This window comes from Glycine max, chromosome 15, assembly GCF_000004515.6.
Source record: "Glycine max cultivar Williams 82 chromosome 15, Glycine_max_v4.0, whole genome shotgun sequence".
NCBI lineage: Eukaryota > Viridiplantae > Streptophyta > Magnoliopsida > Fabales > Fabaceae > Glycine > Glycine max.
In genome coordinates, this window is record NC_038251.2 from 11,743,888 (window position 1) to 11,766,370 (window position 22,483).

A 22,483-nucleotide genomic window follows, 5' to 3' on the forward strand; every position below is an offset into this window, starting at 1 on the left:
TTTTGCACTCTCCTATGATTTCCACTCTGAATACTTTTCCTTTTTAGTTCTAGTTCCTTAACCAATGCCTTAAGGGCACCGGTTAGCAAAACCCTTGTTTTTTATCAGTTGCTAGGAAAGGGATCTGATTCACATTATATCCTCTAAACTGTAAGTTTGAGCAGGGGAGGGAGATTGTCAAAGTAACCCTAAATACGTTCATTCAAAGATCATAACTGCCAATTCAATCTCATTCTTAGGTAAACATAAGAATATATACAATTACTTCTGCCAGCACAAATTGCAAACACACTTCTCTCTTCTCAAGCCTGACCCCCCACCCCCAAATATTTATGAAAGACTAAGTGTGTATGGATATATATTGTTCAACATCAATCCAACATTCACCTTGTTTCTATGTGTAAGCATTGGAAGTGTAAAACATCCAAATCAACATGGACCAAAAAAGTTTCCAAACACACTAAAATCAGTCAGGCGCATCACCTAGGCCTGTTCAATTTTTTTAGATACATGTTAAGATAGGAAGATCCAATTTCTTCCCAATTAAAACTAGATCCAAAAGCATGATGATGTAGTGCTAAGCAAAACATTAAGAGCAAAAGCTAACTCCCCTTTCTTTGCAGCATTAAAAAACAGCTAAGTCAAACATTCAACTCTCACATGAGCATAGCCATAGGCAATTTGCAATGACTAAGAAACACAAAACACCTTAACATTCATTTCACTGATAAATAAATAATTCAAGGGTCTTCAGCAGAAACCAGGAAAATAATTGCTATAAGAGCACTGCATTCTCTGAAAACAAATTTAATTATACTACTGAACGTTGATTTCAAACAAAGTCAACCATTAAAAACAAAATAAAACAAAAAAAAACCGAGCTTAAAAAAAAACCCTAATGGTTCCGTTAGAAAGTGCCACTTCACTCTTCCTCAGTGGCAATTTCGCCGCTCTTCTTGTTGTGCTTCCTCGCGTACCTCTGATTCCTCAGAAACTTGGGATCCATCTACACCAATTGCCAATAACAAAAACTCATAAAAAAGTTCTTTAAAAAAAAGCACAATTAAATTACCCGAAAATAAATAAACATAAAAAAGAATACCCCTTTGGTGGAAGTGTGGCGATGCCTCTTGGGTTTCTTGATGCCGTTTTTGTGGGCCTTGTAGGACTGATTGTGCGCTGTGTGATTCTTAGACTTTGCCATCTCTGCAATAAAATAGAGCAAAATGAAAGGACGATGAGAAGGGAAAGAATAGAACAAAGCGCAAAATTAGAAGAATTTGTTACAGAAATTGAAGATACGAACCGAAGGGAAGGTGAAGGTGCAGTTCGGCCGGCTAGGGTTTTTTGGGAGGTAGCGTTAAATATACTACCTTTGATTGAGACGAAGCCTTTTCGGCGTTTCTGCACTACATGTAACTAGGCCCATAAACCAACGGCCCAGAAAATGGTCCAAACATAATTATTAACTTTTTAAAAAATATGATTTATGTAATCGTTGATCCTAAAAAAGAAAAGTTCCTACGATTTTATACATGAAAGATGAAAGATTTTGATCAGTCTTATACTTTCAAAATTGGATAAACGTGGTCATACAACTAATGGTTCATTTAATCACTATTGGAATATAATGAAATGGTTGATATTAGTGATTATAAAATGAACTAATTCATAAGCTAAAGCATAAAAATTTAAGTGTATTTGTTGAAATGGAGAATAAATAGAGATTCATTTTATCTACAAGTACCTTGGGTGGCTTGAGCTCACATAACAAACCTTCTAGTGGGGTGATAGCAATCAAACCTAAAGAATTTCTCTTAAAGATAAGATTATGACGAATAACGTAAAGATTTCATCTCACTCAAGGGTTGATTTGATAAAGAAAAATTTAATAAAAATTGAATATGAGGATGACAATACCTTGAATGTTTATGAGCAAAATAGGTTGAAGGACTTGAGTATGAATAACAAACTTTAGTTGATGCAACATTTGGGAAAAGTCAATTTTGACTATTATTTTCTTTTCATCTTTTTTTTTTTGTCTCGACAATAAGTATCTTTTGTTGAAGACAGTCTGACTAAGATAACTATGCACATTTAAATATTTGCTGAATCTTTTAAAACAAAGTGTAAAGAACAAATTATACCCTCCCGAAATTAAAGGAAACTATACATGTATTTCTTTTGAAAATCATACATATGTCCCCCCTTGAGGTTTAAGAAAATCACACACGTGTTCCTTTTATTTTTAACCTACACAAAACCCCTAAATGTCGTTTAAACATTTGATAATAACAAATTATGTTCATTGAAAATTTTGATTTTTAAAAAGGTTAAAAAGATGTAAAATAGTTGAAAGACCTAACACTTTGTACAACAACATGCATGTAGGTTCAAATCTATCCAAATTTAACTCTCAACAAAAAGTAACATATTTAAGTTTTACAAGTATGAAAAATAGATAATTTTTTATAGTGGCGGATTCCAAACATTTTCATATTTATGAAGATGAAAAATATATTTTAGTTTTTTTAATCAAAATTATCAATACATAACTTGCTATTGGCAAATATTTAAACGATATTTAGGGGTTTGTGTAGGTTTTAAAAATAGAAAGCAAACATGTGTAATTTACTCAAGTGTAAAATATATGGAAGTACCTAAGTACAAATATTTTTTAAGTTCATATATTTAATTACAATTTTCTAAGTATATTTAAATTATTTAAAAATTCTCAAATTAACTAAAATATTTATTAATTAAATTAACATTCAATAAAATAAAATATCAATGATTAAGTATCAAAACATTTATTATTTTATCTAATTAATTTTATTTATAAATCTTACTTAAAGTTAAAACACTTATAAAATATAAGAAATACTTGGTATCATTTTTTTTAGAAAAGCTAACAAGATATTAGAAGTCTTTAAAATGAATCGAAATTCGTGGGTCAACTGGACCCATCATGAATTTGGGTTAGACAAGACTATTTTTTATTTTTTTATACATTTTGCAGTCATTTTAAAAAATGGACCCAATCTACCTACGATTTGGGCCACCCAGGCTGAACCCATGGTGGATTAAGTTGGTCCACCTAACCCATCTAAAAAAATATAGAAAAATAAAATAATAAAAACAAAATTCTTTTGTCATTTTTCTAAATTTTTGTTAATATAAATGTATAATTATATGATTACTATGGATATTTAACTTGCATCCCATGCTAAGATATTTTCTAGCTTATTGATATGTCTTATTGTAGGTGTGATTGTGAACAAAGGAGGATTTAATTTTAGTTTGATTTAATTTAACTCATGAAATTTAGAAACAAGGCTATCTTTGATTTTTTAAAGTTTTGTTAAATATTCATTTTTTTAAAAAATTGATTTTCTATTGAATATATTTTCTTATGTATATTATATATATATATATATATATATATTTATTTTTTTTTAATTTCATGTGAACCGGTGAGCTTGTTTAACCCACCAACTCCTCATGGGTCGGATAAACATTTTTATGAATCAACATTAAATAAATGGGTTAAATTGACTTATTTATAAAGTGTGTTAAGTTGAAATGGGCCTAATGGACTGGACTCACCCATCCGTTTCCAAGATATCATCTTCATCTTATATTACACCATTCCTATATATATATATACCAATCAAAAAGAGGTTACACCATTCCTAAACTCCTTATATGAAATTACAATTTGTGTCCAATGACAAAAATTAAATCACAAAAAAGCATAAATAAGCCTCAGTTTTTGGTAGATCATAAATAAAACCCTTAAATCAAAATCACAAGTACTGGCCACCAAGTCACAACACACATGGCCAGCCACCACCTACCCACCTTGGTTCCCTGTTTGAAAACGATTGAAAAGAAAGGGTTAAAAACAATAAAAGAAAAAAAAGAAAAAAAACAAAAACAGAGCTGCATAACATTAGCGCATTCCCACCACATGCGCAGACACGTGATCTAGGATCTCTCTCTATCTGGGATCTGCTTCCTTCTCTTCTCTTTCTCAATTCTCATTCATAATTCTAATTCATTCCTCCGATCTGCGACTTTCTATTTCTCCCTCAACACAACACGAGACAACATGTTCCTCTTTGACTGGTTCTATGGCATTCTCGCTTCCCTCGGTCTCTGGCAGAAAGAAGCCAAAATTCTCTTCCTTGGTCTCGATAATGCCGGCAAAACCACCCTCCTTCACATGCTCAAAGACGAGGTTACCTTCCTCCCTCTCCTCTCTTACCCTTCTCATTTTTCTTCTTCCAATTTTTGAAAAAAAAAATAAGAAAAAAAAAATTGAATTTTTGAAATTTGGTTGCAGAGATTAGTTCAGCACCAGCCGACCCAGCACCCCACTTCGGAGGAATTGAGCATTGGGAAGATCAAGTTTAAGGCTTTCGATTTGGGGGGCCATCAAGTTGCTCGCAGGGTCTGGAAAGACTATTATGCCAAGGTTTGTTGTTATTTTGCTTCCACCTCTTTGATCTTTATGCTGCTGCTGCTTATTGAATTTTGATGTTTCTTCATTGGTTATGCGGAATGGTTTGTGTGATTTTGGAGTTTCTGAAAGTGGGGTTTGTTTCATTTTAGGTACTCCCCGTTGGTGATAGGTTTTTTGGGTTTTGTAATGTTCCATTGTTGTTGGCTCAATTGCTTTTGACAAGGTTGTGATGCAGCCAACATTTTCATAACTTGGTTGTTGTATTTGTAGTTCTATTAGGAGCCTAACTTTGTTGTATTTTATTTAATTGGAATGATGTTTTTAAAATAATGCTTCTAATATATTGGTTAGTCACTGACCCTATAGACCTAGCACCTTTACTTCCATACTGGCTTGTTCACCATGGAGTGCCAGATTTTCTAATGAGGTGTTTGTTGCTGTGATTTTTGTTGATGTATTATTGCTGCTTTTGCTTCTGTAAATCTTTGACTATTCTCAACATTTATATTTGGGTTCTGGTTGTGTTACTTTTTACTGATTCACTCTTCTGGTTAATAATCTAACATAACTCAACTATTAGCTTGATTTTTCGTAAGTGCTCGCCAATCTGCAAGTGATGCCTTCATAATCCCAGATGAAGTTCTTTGTATTTATCTGATTCATGGGAGGCAAATATTGACTGTGGAAGTTTCGCTGATAGCACCTCTTTAAATCTTTCTGGAGGTGTTTACTAGTTGATTTCCAAACATATTTTGTTTTTCCCATGTGAATGTGAAAGAGAGAACATAAAGAAGAGGGAAGGAACAAATAGCAGATGCCTTGATCTGTGTACTAGGATAAATATTAGAGTTTCTAATGAACTGAATCATTCTTTTTAAGCATTAGAAGATAGTTAAGACTCAAGACACAATTATAAATTGATGCATTCTTTCAGCTTGTGGGAGGAGATGTATCTTGAAACTAAATTTTGAAGTTAACTTAGATTGGTCTTTGTTGCTTGTTATATGGATGCATCACCTTTCTATTCACCAATTCCTCTATATGTTCGACTAACCTTTCCACTATAACTTCTTAAAGGTTGGTGGTTTATTTAGCAGCAATGAGTTTTTCACTTTTCATTGCCTTAAACTACAATGACTCCGTTGACAAGTCTTATTTTTGTTGGATGCTTTAGAATTCTCACCTATGTTGTCTTTCAGGTGGATGCTGTTGTGTACCTGGTTGACGCCTTTGACAAAGAGAGGTTCGCAGAATCTAAGAAGGAGCTCGATGCCTTGCTTTCAGATGAATCCTTGGCAAATGTTCCTTTTCTTGTGCTAGGCAACAAGATTGACATCCCTTACGCAGCTTCAGAAGACGAGCTGCGATATCATCTAGGCCTGACCAATTTCACCACAGGCAAGGGAAAGATGAACCTCACAGACTCCAACCTTCGACCCCTTGAAGTGTTCATGTGCAGCATTGTGCGCAAGATGGGGTATGGTGAAGGCTTCCAGTGGCTAAGCCAATACATCAAGTAGAGTCCTTATTCATTCTTAGTTCCCCTTTCTCTTGTCAACTAGCCCTGTCTGCAGTTACATCAGAAGATAATTGACCTTTGTTTTTGCTTTTGATGATTTTTGATTGGATTATTTGATACAACTGCAGTGATATTACATGATAAAATTTGTATCTTCAAAGATTTTTTGGGGGGAATGTTCTCCTTTGAAATACTTAATTCTGCTGTAGGATGGTATGGCTTGGAAGGAACAATAATAAATCTGGAAGAATGTTAGTTCATTTATGAGTTTTCTCTTATTTATAGCTTGACCTGAGAGGAATGTTTTTACAAATAAGAACAGAGAGGAGTGTGCTATTTAAATAAAAAAAATATTTTAATAACAATGTAAAATACTTTTCTATTGTAATTTTATTTTTTATTTGTCTAAGACTGGGTGCTTGAAAGCAATATTGGGATGTGAGTAATTTTAGATGATCTTGGAGGACCTATTATAGGAGATAAAGTTCTTACAGTGTCTATCTTTTTCATATAAGGTAGTGTTTGGTCTTTTTTCTTCTTCTAACTTTTCGTCTCCTTAAAAGGAGAAGGTAAACTAAATACATTGGGAGAAAAGTTCTCAAAAAATTTAAGAACTTTATAAAAAAGAAAGCTAACCTAAAGTAATTTTTAAAATAAGTTATACACCTTAGTTCCTCTTTTTATCCCATCTCGAATTAATCCATGAGACAAATACAAAATTTTAGTTTCTCTTCTCTTATTTGGATGCGTAAAAGAGCGACTTAAAATAAATAAAAGAATTATATAAAATATTTTATACTAATTATAAACATAAATTCAACAATTTTTTATAATATTTTTCCTTTACATAAATTTATTTATGCAATAAAAATTTTAAATAGAAAATAAATATAATGAAAACATTTGTAATATTTTAAATTTTAATATTAAAAATTGTATTTGTTTCACCAAGTGATTATGAAGGTGTATTTTTTTTTTTGTTGAATCTGATTATGAAGGTGTATAATTATTCACTGTTTACCATCCAAGATAACTATTTTTAGCCAATGATTTTTTTTTTTTTTTGGTTTCTTAAGTTGTTGGACAAGAGGAAAAACAACTTTCCAATGTAAAATAGAAAACAAATAGAATGATAACTTCCATTTTTTTGGCAAAAGAATGATAACTTTCATAGTATTTATGTCTTTAAATTAAAAATTGTAAAAAGAATTATTTCACAAACTCATTCCAAAGGTGTAGAAAATTATTCATTGTTTACCCTCGAAGATAACTTTTTTCTAGCATCGATTACGTATATAGAGTTGTTGGACAAAGAAGACAACTTTCCAAAGCAACGTATTATTTTATGTTTTGTCACCATCGATTCTGTGTTTGACTGTGTTCTTTTCTTGACCTCAATTATTATTATAATTATAACAACATTCTTCCCTATAACAACACTTATTTATTTCTAGCTCTGCAACTATTTATAAGAAACTAAGTTATTTCTTGTTTCTTATAAATAGAACCGGAGTATTATTTTTCTGCTTTTGTCCTTGAAGGTAGATTGAGAAATAATTGAGGAGATTTATCTTATGTATAAGAGTAGCTGGGAATTTAAAAAAAAAAAAATATGTACATTAAATTACATAAATATCTTAAATAAGCAATGAGATGTAATATATAAACGAGGGAGGAATTTTTATGCTTTTATTAACTTTTTTCTTTCTAATTTGAAAGAAAAACATCTATTTTGTCATCCACAATCATTCCTTTTGTTTTTTGCTTAAACAAACCCTTGCTTGTTTGATTTCCTTTTTTTTTTTGGTTTAAACAATTATGTTTAAAACAATATATTACTCACTAATTAGTATCTCATTTAAAATACATTAAGTTTTATAAATTATTTTCAAAGTAAGTGTTTTAAAAAAAATATAAATAATTAGGAGATGTTTTTGTCATTATCTTCGATTTTGTGATCCTATTTCATTAGTGTTAGCCATATGGAGTAATTTTGCATATGACAAGGCATAAGCTGTGTTGATTTTACAGAAATTTATTTATAATTTCAAAATCTAAAATTAGTTTTTGAAAATGTATGTAGCTTTAAGAAAACAAAAATGTTTTATTTTTTTTAAATTAAATATTTTTATTTTGAAATTATGTTGAATTAATGGTCTATTTTAGAATGCTTATAGAAGCTATTATATTTAGTATACAGAAAAAAGTATTTTTTTTAAAAAAAGTATAATTATTACACATTTTTCAATGTGTTTTAGAATTTAAAACAAGTGTTCTAAATAAAATGCAAACAAAAATTTATAAAATTATAACTTCTATAATGCATTGAAGTTTCATATTTATACAACAAACTTACTTTACTTTTTATGCGTTTTTAATAAAAAGTATATTAATATAGAATGAAAAATATGAGACACAAGAATAAATTTTAAATTAATGAACTTATAATTACATGAAAATTATAATATGTAAACCATAGAAAAAAAATTTAATATTATAATTTCATAGATGTATTTTTATATATGAATTATATGCTGATATATTTATATACACACACATTTTGGTTTGCCGTAGGTTTAAAATTAATTTCTAAATCTAATTTAACTTATGAAAAAATATTTTTTATATTCAATTTATTCAATCTTTATTTTTTATTCATTTTTATCATATTTATTGGATTGATTTCGTTTATTAACATTCCTACTGATTATTATAACTTACCCTTTGCTTGGTAAAGGGGAAATACAGTGGAGATGAGAGAAAATGGTTGGAAATAAAAAAAGAAGTTAATGTATTTAGTTGAGGGGAAATGAGAGATAAAAGAAATTTAAAGTTATAGAACCCATTAGTCATTCATATTTCTACTCATATATTTGTTTTCCTACTTTTCTTAATCCAGACACCTTCTTAGGATCTGATTTAACTAAAAAACTGAACATATATTTATAAGAGTGATTAAGGGTTTATTTGATAGTTAAGATATGATTAGATAGGATATGACAATCTTATCATGTTGTAATTTTTTATTTGTTGCGCCAAAAGAATATGACAGTGTTATCATCATATCCTTTACCCTATTTTATTGATAATTATAGTAATCTTTAACTTATTACATAGTAAAATATATGAATAATATTATTATGTAAAATACTCTCACACACACACACACACACATATATATATATATATATATATATATATATATATATATATATATATATATAATATTTATTTATAATGTAATAAAAGTATTTGAATAATAATTAAATTTTAAAAACTTTTATATTTTTATAATTATTTGAAAAATAATTTCATAAAAAATATAATTTTATATAATTTAGTTAAACTTATATATTTTATTTTCATAATGCGTAAAAAAATTAAAATTTATTTTAGAAAATCACATGTAACTTTAAAGGAACAATAACTTTGTCATTTGAACACAACTTTTTTATGGCAAGACACTGGAATTTATATTATATTATATTTTTATTTGATTTAGATAGAATTAAAGTTTATTCAACTCTTATTCAATGATCCTATCATGTTATTATGTTCTTATCGTATATCTTATTAGTCTTTAGTATTTAATTTTTTCTCACGTTACCTTCCATGAGAACCATTCACTGCCAATATAAAAGCGTTTTCTTTTTCTCGGCGTGTGTGTGATTTTTGTTATTGTTTCAGCTGCTGTTTTCATAATCCCGATCATGACGAAAGTTTCGGAGAAAAAAATAAATGTTTTTTGTTGATTGGTTGTACGGAATTCTGGAATCACTGGGTCTGTCACAAAAGGATGTTAAGATCTTGTTGGCTTTGATAATTCTGGCAAGACCACTTTGCTTCACATGCTCAAAGATGAGATCTTTTGTTTCAAATTTCAATTCTGTTCTATGCTTCAAAAATTAATGGGTTAAATTACATTTTCGTTTTATCGTCTTCTTTTCTAGTTTGAGTTTAATTTTTTAATTTTAAAAAGTTTAATTCAGTCCTGAGAGTATATAAGTCTATGTTAATCTTGTCACCTGATAAATAATGTGATATTTCTTGTATTTGGTCGTATATTAACAAGTTGATCATAGTAAATTGATCATAGTAAGTTGATCTTAGTCTAACAAATATATTTTTAGAGATTAAAGTAATTTTTTTAAACTTAAGGAATTAACTAAAATTAAAATAACAATTATATTTTTCTAAACTTTAAAATAAAATTTTTACTCACGTAGACGTAGAGTTTATTTTCATGCATTTTTTTACGTTTTTATATTCAGAAATTATTCTAACTACTAGTTTTTAAAATAACTAATATCTTATAATGCATTACTATTAAATTCATATAAAACTTAACAAGCTTATCTTATTATCTGTGATTGGATAAAAGTATTAAGTATAAATTATATTCTAATTATTAAATTCATATATGTATTAGTTAATTGAAGATGACCTTGAGAGGTTGAAATTGTGCAAAGACTAGTTCAGCATCAACCCACTTAATTCCCAACTTCGGAGGAGTTGAAAATGGGGAAGTTGAAATTGCTCGCAGAGTGGAGGGACTATTTTGCTCAGGTTTGTTTCTGCTACATTTTTTTTTTCATGCTTATAAATTATAATTATATACCTTCTTTTTATTTAATAATGATTGTGGGGGGTGTGATGTAGTGTATATACGTTAACAGTCGTTCAAGTTTTGAAGGAATATAGGAAATTTTAAGCTGAATATTTTATTGGTTTGAAAGGTCTATTATATATGTGTTTTTTTCTCTCTCAAATTTGTTGGTTCTTCTTCGAATAACTTAGCTGCGTTACTAATTTCATGAAGATGGGATAAATTTGGACGAACAATTGAAACTACAATTTTAGACCTTAATTTTAACCCCCGGTAATATGTAAACTTTTTTTAATTTTAGAAAATAAAAATTCAAGCATCTTGAATTTCTTCCAAAGTATGAAATTAGGTGGAAGATTCGAGATGAAAACCATGCTTTTAGCTTTTGTTATTACACATAATAATGACCAACATAGTATTTTCGGGTATAGCTTCAGTAAGGAATAAACTGATTTCAATCGTGTTTTTAATGGTTTATGTATTCTTCATATATGTTTTCCCCCCAAATGGTTTATAAAGTTGAACTTAATATATAGTTAGTGTCAATTAATTATTATAATTTTATTGTGAGGCCAAATTTATTCAAAACTTCTTGGGGGTACTCTAAGACTGATAGTTTAACACCCTAATTGGTTGAGACTTAATCTTAAGGACTCCAATATTCGGCCTCTAGAAGTGTTCATGTGCAGTATTGTCCACAAGATGGGGTATGGTGAAGGCTTTAACTGGTTCTCTCAGTACATCAAATAGTGTGCTCCTACTTGTTGATTGATTGTGATCATGTTCATGCAATCTCAATTGCAGATGGACATGAGTACCAGTATATAGACTACAATACTCAAACTGCCCCCTACTCACCCACAAGCTCACGTTGTTTCATGTTTGAGTATGTTCACTCTGATTTAATTATTTCAAACATGAAATTAAGTGTCAAAATTAAAATTAATCAACTAATAAAAAAAAATAATTTTTTAACCATAAATAAAAAAAACTACACAATAAAAATAACTTTTGATTGTGAATCAAAATACTACACAACGGAAAATTTCCATTGTTATAAATGAAAGTAGGGGGCGCGGCTTCTAATGATGCAAGAGAAACAAATATCCATTATCTATTAATCACAACAAAAATGTATTTTTGTCAAGGATATTTTTGTTAAATAAAATGAAAAAAATTTGGGGTGAGAATAACGAAAAGGAGCGTGAGAATAATATGAGCTTAGTTATTGTTGCAATTGATCTTCCTAAAGTCCCAAAGACAAAGACAAATCCAAAACTTTATACTAAATGAAATAACTAAATAAATCTAAGAAGGCTTGTTATTTAAGTTACAAACTTGATCTTGCATCAGAAACATCCCTCATAGGGAGCTTAATTACACACGGACGATCCATTCAAGACATTAAAGCAATATGAAAGGGTCATGGGTTCAAATCTACACTAGGGAATTTACAGGATCTACTTTCTATACAAAAAGAAGACACCAAGCTATCACTACACACTAGTTTGTTACAGGAGTTGGCTACATCCCAAATATGGGGAAACCTTGTTCTGGAAAAGACACCAAGCTATGTCTTGGGTAACATGTCAACTTCAGAATCAAGGAATTCTTCTAATTCCAGTTCCAGCTGCATAAAGCAGTTCAAAAAAGTAAACAAACATGTGAAATGAAATAAGTTTAAACATGTTTTTAGTCCCTCAAATTTGGGTAAGTTTAGTTTTGCTCATTTTATGAATTTGAGGGACTAAAAAGAGCAGTTTTTTAATTGAAGGACCAAAATAAAAAATATCTCAAATTTGAGAGACTAAAAAAATATTTTAGCTAATGAAACAAAATAAAAACATGAGACATTACATTCGCATGTGTTACTCACCTTTGCTTGATTATGTGTCAGCTTCATCCTTCTATATTCTTCTTGTGCTTTCTTAGAACGGAACATGGCCTGCACACGTATGACAGACCTCTCAATGCGTTCTTCAGCTTGTTTCCGGCCGGTGCGAAAGAAATCCTCCTCTGCAATTGAATCACTTTCCTGCGTCTCCTCCCTGGCAGGATTAACCTGGAGACCACGAAAGCCTTTTCTCTTTAAACGCCAACGCAGGATCACTTTCTCAAGCACCCCAACAGACCATATGATTTTCCGATATTGCTTCCGTGCTTGAAAGCCCCTGAAAGCAGCCTGCATTGAAAACACAGACGATTAATCTTTTCCCGGGTGTAACTTGTGTTATCCACTCAAGCAGTTGGTCTCAATTAAACTTTAGAAAGCAAGCTATGAGTAGACAGGAAAGAAAGTCCACTCCTAGACTCAAAATTCAAGTGGTATTATACTACACCAACATTCTCTAAAATGTATAAGCCCTATTTCAGATTATGATTTAAGGCTAACCTTTCTTTGCCATGATTTTGGTCAATTTGCTAGCTTCTTACAAACTGGTAAAAAATTATAGTCAACAAACAAATAGTTGACTTGTTAAGTTCAAATATGTGGTCACTAAAAGTGCTTGGATGAGCATGAATGTTCTCATAACTTGTGGCACAGGACACATTATATGTGCTAATTGACATGAATCCACAGTCAATCCATCCAAAAATTGCCTCGAACAAATAACATCATTTTTCATTGTGACATATTTACTCAGGATAGTCAACAAGAACAAAGGATGAGTAGGTCTTACTTGAATTTTGATAGCTTGATGCCGCATGTTGAGAAATTCTCTACGGTACTTCCATGTACGAAATCTATGCTGAATCCGAGCGGCGGCTGTCATCTTTTTTTTTGACTCATAGTTGCGAAAGGCATGTTGAATCCTCATTGCTGCTACTATTTGACGTGCTTCTTCCTCTGGGCTGATAATTTCAACTGCCTTATATCGTAATTTAAATGAATGCTCCCTAAATGCAGCTTGAATCCGTGCTGCAGCCTCGGCAGATATACGGTAAGCTGCCAAAGTCTCCTTAACGTACAGTTGGTCCTCAGTAAGGTTCTCAGCATTTACTGGATCAGTTGAGCTAGTTTCCAGTGAGCCACTGATATTTCCAGCCAAACTCATTTCATTGAACTGCTCAACCAGAGACTTCTCAGAAAGGAAAGCAGCTAAGCCATCACATCCCTTCATATAGGCAAGATCAGCAGCAGTACATCCACCAGGATATTGTGGAGTTGGATCTGTGACCAAGTTTGGCCTTGCCCCACAAGACAACAGAGTTGCAACCATTTTCTCCCTGCAGACACAAATTTTAAATTTTAAATCAAATAAACAATGAAAAGTTTGTTCATGCTCGTTGCTGGATTAAAAATAAATCAAATGCACACAAGAAAGTATCATATGGAAACTGAAAAGATCATATATTGCCAAATTTGATGGTAAGATCATATATATCATGCTCTGCCTGTTTATCTTTAGTGAAAGGAAACTGGAAAGAACTTGAACAGTGAAATCAAGTTAGAAAATGATTTTTTATTTTTATTTTTTATAACTAGTCACAAAATGATTTTCAGGTCAATGTGGTTGCAGCTAGGCTAATTGTTCAGGCAAGTGGAGTATCCATGTATCGTACATTCCATAAGATGCTGCCCAATGAAGAGCTGTCCATCCAAATTTGTCACGGAAATCCAGCGACAAGCCCGACCAAGAAAATAAGGAGATTGCCCAACTATATCCTAGCATTGCACACAAATGAATTACACCTTGCCCTTGCGCATCATATTCAGTACTCTTTCTGCCTAAGATAATTCGTTCCAAAAGCCATTCCTTTAATTTGTTTTTCAATGCAGTTTCAAACAAGGAATCTTTTACTTTTGAAAATGGAATTGTATTGTCATCAATTGACTTCATCAAGTATTGCCAACTTTTGGAGATATATGATGTTTTGAAGGAAAATCTTCTAGCCTCTTTCAGTGCATTCGGTGATACTTTACTTGAGAAAATGTTAAGGCTCGTGTCTGAAGCAAAGAGCAAATGAGCAAGCCTCATCTGAAGTCGAAACTCATTCCAGTTGTATTTCTCTTCCATTGAAGCAGTTGGCTCATGCAAAATAGGAGTACGATACTCAAAATTAACAACTTGGCTGATGGGCTTATGGCCATCAAAGCTCAAATAGAGATTGACCAATCCAGGCGAGTGTGGTGGTACGCAGCACCGGTAAACTCCAACCTGAACAATTTCTACAGGAACACTTACATCACCACAGACACACAGTAGGTTGGACTTTGCAAGGTTTTCATAGTTATTATGAAAATATCCAGTTACCAGGACCTGCAAGAAGTAAAGAGACATTGAATTTTCACTTATAATTGCCAAAAAGAAAAAATGGTAGCAAACATATGAATTGATCGCGCTTGTAGCCAGAGTGCTAATGATGCCTACTGAAAATGCATTTTTTTTACATTGCAAAAATTGACAATGTGTGCTCCACGTGGAGTTGTAGGTTTTATAGTTCGAAGCTTTGAAATTCCATAGCCATACTATATTGTCCAAGACTGAATGAAAACGCAGAGAATTTAACTAAGAAACTAAATATTACATTTGGTGCTAAAGGATACAATTATAACAGAAAATAATTGCTAGCAATTAGACATATTAGAAACAAAAGGATACCTTTGTTTTCTCAGTGGAAGATGCCCATGTAGGGGACACCTCAGTGAGATTAAATACTTGTTCTGGCAGAGAAGATTGCAGATTATCTGCCACCAGTGATGAATATGGTACATGAACAGAAGAAATTGATGCTTTAAGAGCTGATTCATCTATGGAACATGGTGTATCCGATATGATGTTCATCCACGTTCCAAAGCTGTCCTGACTTTGCAAGCCTTCGTTGACCAAAGTGCCCAAGGTGTCAACGCCTCCCGATGATATAGGACTATTTTTCAGAAGAATAGCACTATCTGGGAAACTGTAAGGGGCACTATTGCTCCCAGAAACTGGCTGAGTTAAATTACCAAAAGAAGGAATTTCTGCTGAAGGATTACTGGATACCTGGTAACAAAAGCCCTATATAGGTTACAACAGCAGCTATCACAAAGCAAGTATCACGAGAAGAAAGACAGAAAGAAGCAGAAGAACATGAGAATATATTTAAGAGATACAAAATTTTATCTATATAAACAATAACCTTTTATGTTTTGTCTATTGATAAGAACGATTTTTCTACCAATTTAAGTGATATATAAAATATATTTACATTTTACTTATATAAGTGTGAAAGAAATATTATATACCGAGTTCCTAGGACCTTAGTTAATGGGTACAACTGAGTTAAGTCTTAGCCCAAGAGAACACATGAGAACAAGTAATAAGTGCCAAAAATAAAAGAAAAGAAAAAACAGTGTATAACTTCCTATAATCAACAGAAGAACAATAATTTCAACAGCGAGACAAAACAAGTGCAATTGCAATGCTTAATCCTGAATGCTTGAGCATCTACTTTTATAAATAAATGATATAAACTCTCTTTTGACAGTATTACATACACTTTAAAAAGGATTAGCCAAAATAACAATAAACTCATACAGGACTAACAACAAGGGGATGAAACTTTTTTTGGCTGTGTGCAGCTTGCTCTTTGGTATGTCTGATTGAAAAAGAATGCCTGCATTTTACCCCTAAATGTGCTTTGAATATGCTGGTGTTATTGGCCTTTCTTTGGCATGCTTCTCAAGGCTGTTTCAAGGGAGTTTTCATTTCCCGTACACGAAGATTGGTAGGCCACATTCTTTAATCTTTCTTTTCCCTCTCTTTTTATTTCAAAGAATATCTAACCCTCCCCATAGCTGTGCTTTACTTATTTATTCTCCTATTAAATTTATTTTTCTATCTAAAAGAAATTCAAAGGACTAATGGTCCCTTAAAACCTTCCACAAAACATAAATGAAAAATTACAACACAGCTTAATAAAGAACACAAATGAAAGAAAGACAATATAATCTTACATTGCCAAATCTTCCACTCAGTAAACTTTGATTTTCTTGAAATGAATATGGGACGTTGCCTGGCAAAAGTAAATTTAACATATAAAATATTAAGGTTCTTTCCCAACAAGCAAAGGGTCCTGTTAAAGAGCAAACAATTACCTCCATTAGATGTAGTAGAAGTGTTGACATTTGGAACCACTAGGTCATCCCATTCAAGTGTATTAATCTCATGAAGCCTCTGCTCATGACTTTTGGCAGTTAAATTGTCATTAAGCTCTGTTTATCTCCAAAAAAAGAAAAAAGGGATGAGGATATATATACCTAGTCAAGGAAAGATAGCAACAGTATGTATGACAGCAACAATAGAAACCATATATATAGGATCATTAGATCATATCCAACTAATAAAAAGGCTTTTATTTATGGTTTCCTTTGGAAAGATGGGCTTAAGACAAAAATGGTGGGAGTCGGAGGAATAAAAATTTGCAATGTATAAAAAGACATGCACGTTGCACATGTTCTTTTATTTAATTATCTTAACTAATTATCCTGCTTTTTTTCCCCTAACAAGCACTTACCATCTTCTAAATATAAGATGCCAATATTAAAAAGAAATGTAAGAAGCCTTTCATATTGATAGCCTCAAGAATATAACTTGTAAGAACATAGACTGAAATCATCTAAAAGTTATTTCTCACCAACAGCATAAGCACTGTTCACCCCAGAATCCAAGTCTTCTGATGGAATCCAAGATGCAGCTGGATCAGAGGCAGAACTTGAATTTGAATTTACGGGTGTAGCAGGAGAACCTTGCAATTGTAACTGTAGCATAAACCACCACCTAACAAAGGTTAGAGAGCCAAATTTTATTCAATAACCAGTTCAAATGGTAAATCATAAAAGACACTGATAGAGAGGGAAATAGATGGGAAAGGTGTATGTTAGAAAATACCCTTGGAAGAGTTAGAGAGCTGTCAGTTGTAGGACAGCTAAGATAACTGTTAGTTAGTTAGTTATAACCAATTGTGGTTAGAGAAGAGGCTATAAATAGCTGTGGGAGGGGTTAGTTAGGGGTTGAACAGAAAGTGATAGGAGAATGGGAGGCTGATGAGACCTCAAATCCATCAGAGTGTGTAATTACTGCATTCTAATTCGAATAAAACAATTTCACCTTTTCTGGTCCAGTTCTATCAGACACATATCCAACACTGGGAGTCATGGAAAGGCTCCTCTAAGTAAGGGTGTATCCACCCTTTGATTTAATTTAAATTACAGTGTGATTTTAACTCACTAAAATTTAAGGGTGGATACACCCCTTGCTCACTTTAGACACAAATTCCCTTTAGAGGAGCTTTATTGAGATGCCTTGCATTAGTACCAGCGAAGTTCATGCAGAGAATAAATTTCATTTCCAACCAGACCATTTTAAAAACATGGTTGGTGTGAGACATTATTCTTATAGACAATTTCTGCGCATCCAGAAACACTCAAATGATCAGGCCAACTTGATGTACGCTCTGCTACCAACTTGAAACAGAAACAAGGAACAACTTTTTGACTGAAAAGCTTCCTTAGGAGAGAGTCTCCCAGCCTTATCATATATATAGAAATTTTGTACGAAGGCTCAAAGAGGTTTCCCATAACCAGGGAAAGAATATTACAAGATCTACAAGATATTCGGTAATATTATCACAATTTCAACAATACAAACTCACCATAATCTCTACAATAAACTAAAAATATAAGGTTTTTCTATCATGCAAAGCAACATGCAAATAGGAAATCTTAGTCATCATTTGGATATGAAGTTAAATGTTGTAGAGGAATAAGGAAGAAAGAAAGGGATTAACACAACCTCTTGTGTGTCACGATAATGAACAAGGACTATGTGCTCCAGATTCCTGAATAAAATCATAACATTAGTAAGTCAAGTTCCTATTAGCAAACTTATTTTTATTCTCTGTTTAACAAAAATTCAGGAAATGTATAACCCTTGTTACTAACTCAGTTCACAAATACAGACATGCATGATATATTGGAATTGGGAACCTAAAGTCCAGCAAAACATACTTATCAAGCAACCAATAACATCTACGAACAAAGGTTGGGTTATCTTGGCCATGTGCATAATATACGTGGATCCTTTCTTCATTGCCAACCTGATTGATGATGGAAAAAATAATAGTAGGAATCAAACATTGGAATCACATAACAAAAACTGTAGGAAGAGAAGTTGATAATAGAAAATATAGTGTAATAAGGTGACAAGATTGAAGAGAAAACATAATTTATTCCTCAAATGTCACCAAGAAAGAATGATAAAATATAACTAAATATTTTACAACTATAGATGTACAAAGCATAGAGAATGTGTGATACAAACCTAGCAGTACCCAATTACTGAATTAATACTCCTAAATCTAACATAAATCATGTCTAAATCGACAGAATGTCAAAACTCCGAAGTCCAACAACAAATTACCACTCGCAGCTCATTGAAGAAAGCACATTGAATTAAAGATGGTGTAATAAAACTAGTAAAATGCATAACTGAGCTTTAGAAAGCTCCCAGTGTTTTAATATTTAACCTATTTTAGTATCAAGGTGGCAGGTCATTCAAACCTATAATCACATGAAAACAATCCAAACATCTCACCACTGACCCAATTCTAGAGGCTTATTTCAATATTTAACCCAAATACTCATGAGGCCACTTGATATACTCCATCATATTCATGTCACAATATTTTATTCCCTTCATCTCGCCAAAAACACTCTACATTGATCAGCTGATGCCATTGGCCACTCTAAACAACCAAAGATTCAGTAAAACTATTTTGAAAGTTCAATTAAACAGGATCAGGGAAGGCACAACAAACCATCAGAGACTATTAAAAAAGACCAATTTTACTATAGTAGGCAAAACCATTAGAAGACCAAATTCAATATAGGACAAACCATTAAAACTCCCTAGATACATCTTCAATAAACTACATTCAATGGGGTACTTGCTAGCACAACTTCAAATAAACGCCCACAAAAATTAAAATCCTCACTTTTAAGTGTTCATGGGCTTCTTTGACAGTTTTCCCATCGGTTTTCTTTTTCCAATTGTGCCCATCTTTTCTGAAGTTCCTAAGCATCTTGCGGTCAAATAGTACAATAGTACCACCTGTTTTACAAACAAAATTATAATATAACATTATCACTGATGATTGGAATCCTGTTGGACATCATATAATTCTCAATAATTCAAACAATTTGTTAGTTAGATGCAAAAATATTACTTTAATTAAAATTCCATTTAATAGATCTACGAAGGAATAATGCCAGAAATCAATCATAGAGGTTTTATAGCATATAAACTTGAACAATGCATAAATTTGTGTATAAAACTTTTTCTTCTTTTTATGTATTTTACTTTTTGTTAAGACATGCTTCAACAAGAACTGAAGGATCTACATGTTTACAATAATAATACCGTCTGCAAAACATGAAATGCTCAGAAGCAACAAAATCAAAATGTTTCATGGAAATTAAGAAATAGAAGTTGAAAGAGATGAGAACAAAGTTGATGAGAAATGATCTATTTGACAATGCATATCTAATTTACAACATCAAGTTGCTGTTAATAGCAGCATGTGATTACTTTTGGGCAAATTCACTGGCTTGACATTGATCTTGAAATATTTGTGATTACAGAGTATGGCATGGATCTCATTGGGACGAAGCCATCTGCTTTTTGCTTCCTCCATAGTATTACTAACATCCAAATCTGGGCCACATAAGAAATTACTTTAGAAAAACAAATCAGCAGTTATGATTAATATGCATTGACCATTGACCACATAATTGGTAGTAGTAATAATACCTGCAGTTGGAAGCAAATAGCAAAGAAATACATAGCAAATATAAACCCCATATTGAAAAGTACAATTTTCTATTCCATATTGAACCAAAAGTTAAAGCCACACTTTCACATCTTGAGATTTTAATCTTTTGCTTCCTTGAACTATTTCACATCCTAACAAAAGCCGATATTTATATGTAAGTTGGACATCTCAGCTGGTTTACTGAGCCTTGGGATCAATCCTTGTAAAGTCACTAACCTTCTAAGTTCTATCTACATGCTGCGACATTTTGTTTGAACATATTGCAGAGTTCACAAAATCAATATATTTTGCAATCACAAGTGTCTAAGATACTAACAAGTAACATTTACTAAATCTTATGCATAATACAGGAAATGATTTTACTAGTAGGTTTTAACTAAGATGCTTAAGTAGATTTTAACTTATGGAAGAAGCTTGATTCATTTTGTGTTTTATTTGCTTCTCCTATATAAGCATTTATCGAGAAATTTTATCCACACACAGTCTATCTAATATAAGGAAACAACACAATAAAATTGGGGAGTTGTCATGGTACCCTGCTTTTGACCTCAGTACCAATACCCTTAACCTTAATTAAGTTCTCAAAGAATGATTTCTAGTTGCTTCTCCCAAAACAGTTTGAACTTAATCAAGTTTAAACAACAACCAATACCAGAACAATCTTTAAAACCCCAAATTCCCTTATTTTCTCCAAGAAAACACAAAGAGAAGTTTACACTTGATCAAGGAGAAACAATCCACAACCAAAACCAACCACACTTTCTTTCTTCACTCCAACCTTGCATTGAAAATCACACACAATCATCTCTAGGAGCCAAAAACCAGCTACACATGAGACCAAACAACAACTTACACACACAATTCAAACTTGATCACCCCCCTCCCAAAAAAAAAAAAAAAAAAACAAGAGGGAACTTCTCAAAATTGAAACTTAGTTAAAATTGAGGTTCAACCAAATATGAGCACAAACCAAATAGAGAGGTAAGAGAGGAAGAAGGCAAGTACCCTCCAACGTGTGAAAGCCATGTATCTCTGCACTCACAAGCTGCCCCGTTAAGTTGTGTGACATCATCACAACAAAAGAAACTTTCCCAACAGCTTCTTCTCTTAGCACAAAACTAACAATTGCAGCACCGACAACCTTGGCAAGAAGTCAGATAATATACAGAATCAGATAACTAGTTGTGAACTGAAGAGAGAACAAAAAAAGAAAAAAAACAAGTCAAAAGTCAAATGCGAAGAGAGAAAAAGGTAGAAATTTTACCTGATTCCGGAGATTGGAAGAAAGAGAAACGGTAAGTCGGAACTGAATAATGTCACTCAGGTCTCCTCTGTTGCTTTTTCTTTCTTCACTTACTATTTTCGAATTATTTTCTTTTTTTTAATAAAAATATTCTCGCCTTCTAAATTTCTTTCATTGGCTTCTCTCATATATGATTGATTTTAGAAAGAAAAAAAAAGTAAAAGAGAAAAAGGGTTTTTTTCTTTATGGGCGGAAAAAGTTGAAAGAAAAAAAATATAAATATAAATAATCCATTATTCCATCCAATTTTAGAGGGAACATCATCAAATTACAGTGTTACTTAACCGTAGCACTCCTATTATCTCATTTTTCTTATTCATTGGAATACAAAATAATATTAAATTTATAATAACTTATGTATTTATTTAACTAATTAAGTTAAATTCTTTGACAGATTTCTTAAGTATTATTTCATTTTAAGAATTTATATTACACATTTTTTATTTCCTTGAAAAGAATGAAAATTTTATATTCATACGATAATGACAGTTGTTTTTTTAATACAACTCCTCACTTTTCCTTTATTTTAATTTATCTTTTTTAATATTTTTATTTTTAAATTGAAATTAATGTAAAATATTCTAGAAAATAACAAATGACTACTAAATATTCAATGAGGGGTCGAAGATTATTACAGTACAAATCGGCAAAGCCAAGAAAAACGGTGCCATGTTATCGTCATCAAATCATTATGTCGCATGCAAATGCATTTTTTGATATATATACTCCAATCCAATTTGTATGTAAACTATGTAGTATTCAACAAACAAATCTATT

At 31.8% G+C, this 22,483-nt stretch overlaps 3 protein-coding genes and 1 non-coding gene across 4 annotated transcripts; 2 read left to right on the plus strand and 2 right to left on the minus strand.

Moving 5' to 3' along the window:
- Window positions 1-696: 696 nt before the first annotated feature.
- On the minus strand, window positions 697-1,441 carry LOC100499874 (60S ribosomal protein L29-1). The gene is made up of 3 exons (XM_006597649.3): window positions 1,307-1,441; window positions 1,103-1,206; window positions 697-1,006 (listed from the first exon to the last, which is right to left on the minus strand). The coding sequence occupies exons 2-3, from the start codon at window positions 1,202-1,204 to the stop codon at window positions 923-925; spliced, it is 186 nt and encodes a 61-aa protein (XP_006597712.1). The 5' UTR covers window positions 1,205-1,206; window positions 1,307-1,441; the 3' UTR covers window positions 697-922.
- A 2,487-nt stretch (window positions 1,442-3,928) lies between these two features.
- On the plus strand, window positions 3,929-6,248 carry LOC100499682 (GTP-binding protein SAR1A-like). The gene is made up of 3 exons (NM_001369242.1): window positions 3,929-4,240; window positions 4,346-4,477; window positions 5,665-6,248. Exons 1-3 carry the CDS (start codon window positions 4,112-4,114, stop codon window positions 5,983-5,985), a joined length of 582 nt encoding a protein of 193 aa, NP_001356171.1. The 5' UTR covers window positions 3,929-4,111; the 3' UTR covers window positions 5,986-6,248.
- Window positions 5,093-5,216, plus strand: LOC112999664 (small nucleolar RNA snoR83). Its single transcript, XR_003264874.1, has one exon. It is a non-coding gene; the product is annotated as a small nucleolar RNA snoR83 (small nucleolar RNA).
- Window positions 6,249-11,914: 5,666 nt separating the features above from the next.
- LOC100819198 (calmodulin-binding transcription activator 5) lies at window positions 11,915-21,817 on the minus strand. The gene is made up of 14 exons (XM_003547317.5): window positions 21,668-21,817; window positions 21,409-21,544; window positions 20,160-20,285; window positions 19,567-19,682; window positions 18,581-18,669; window positions 18,366-18,411; window positions 17,209-17,332; window positions 16,670-16,786; window positions 16,529-16,587; window positions 15,195-15,575; window positions 14,155-14,852; window positions 13,272-13,818; window positions 12,467-12,772; window positions 11,915-12,220 (listed from the first exon to the last, which is right to left on the minus strand). Exons 2-14 carry the CDS (start codon window positions 21,473-21,475, stop codon window positions 12,161-12,163), a joined length of 2,736 nt encoding a protein of 911 aa, XP_003547365.1. The 5' UTR covers window positions 21,476-21,544; window positions 21,668-21,817; the 3' UTR covers window positions 11,915-12,160.
- Window positions 21,818-22,483: the final 666 nt, after the last annotated feature.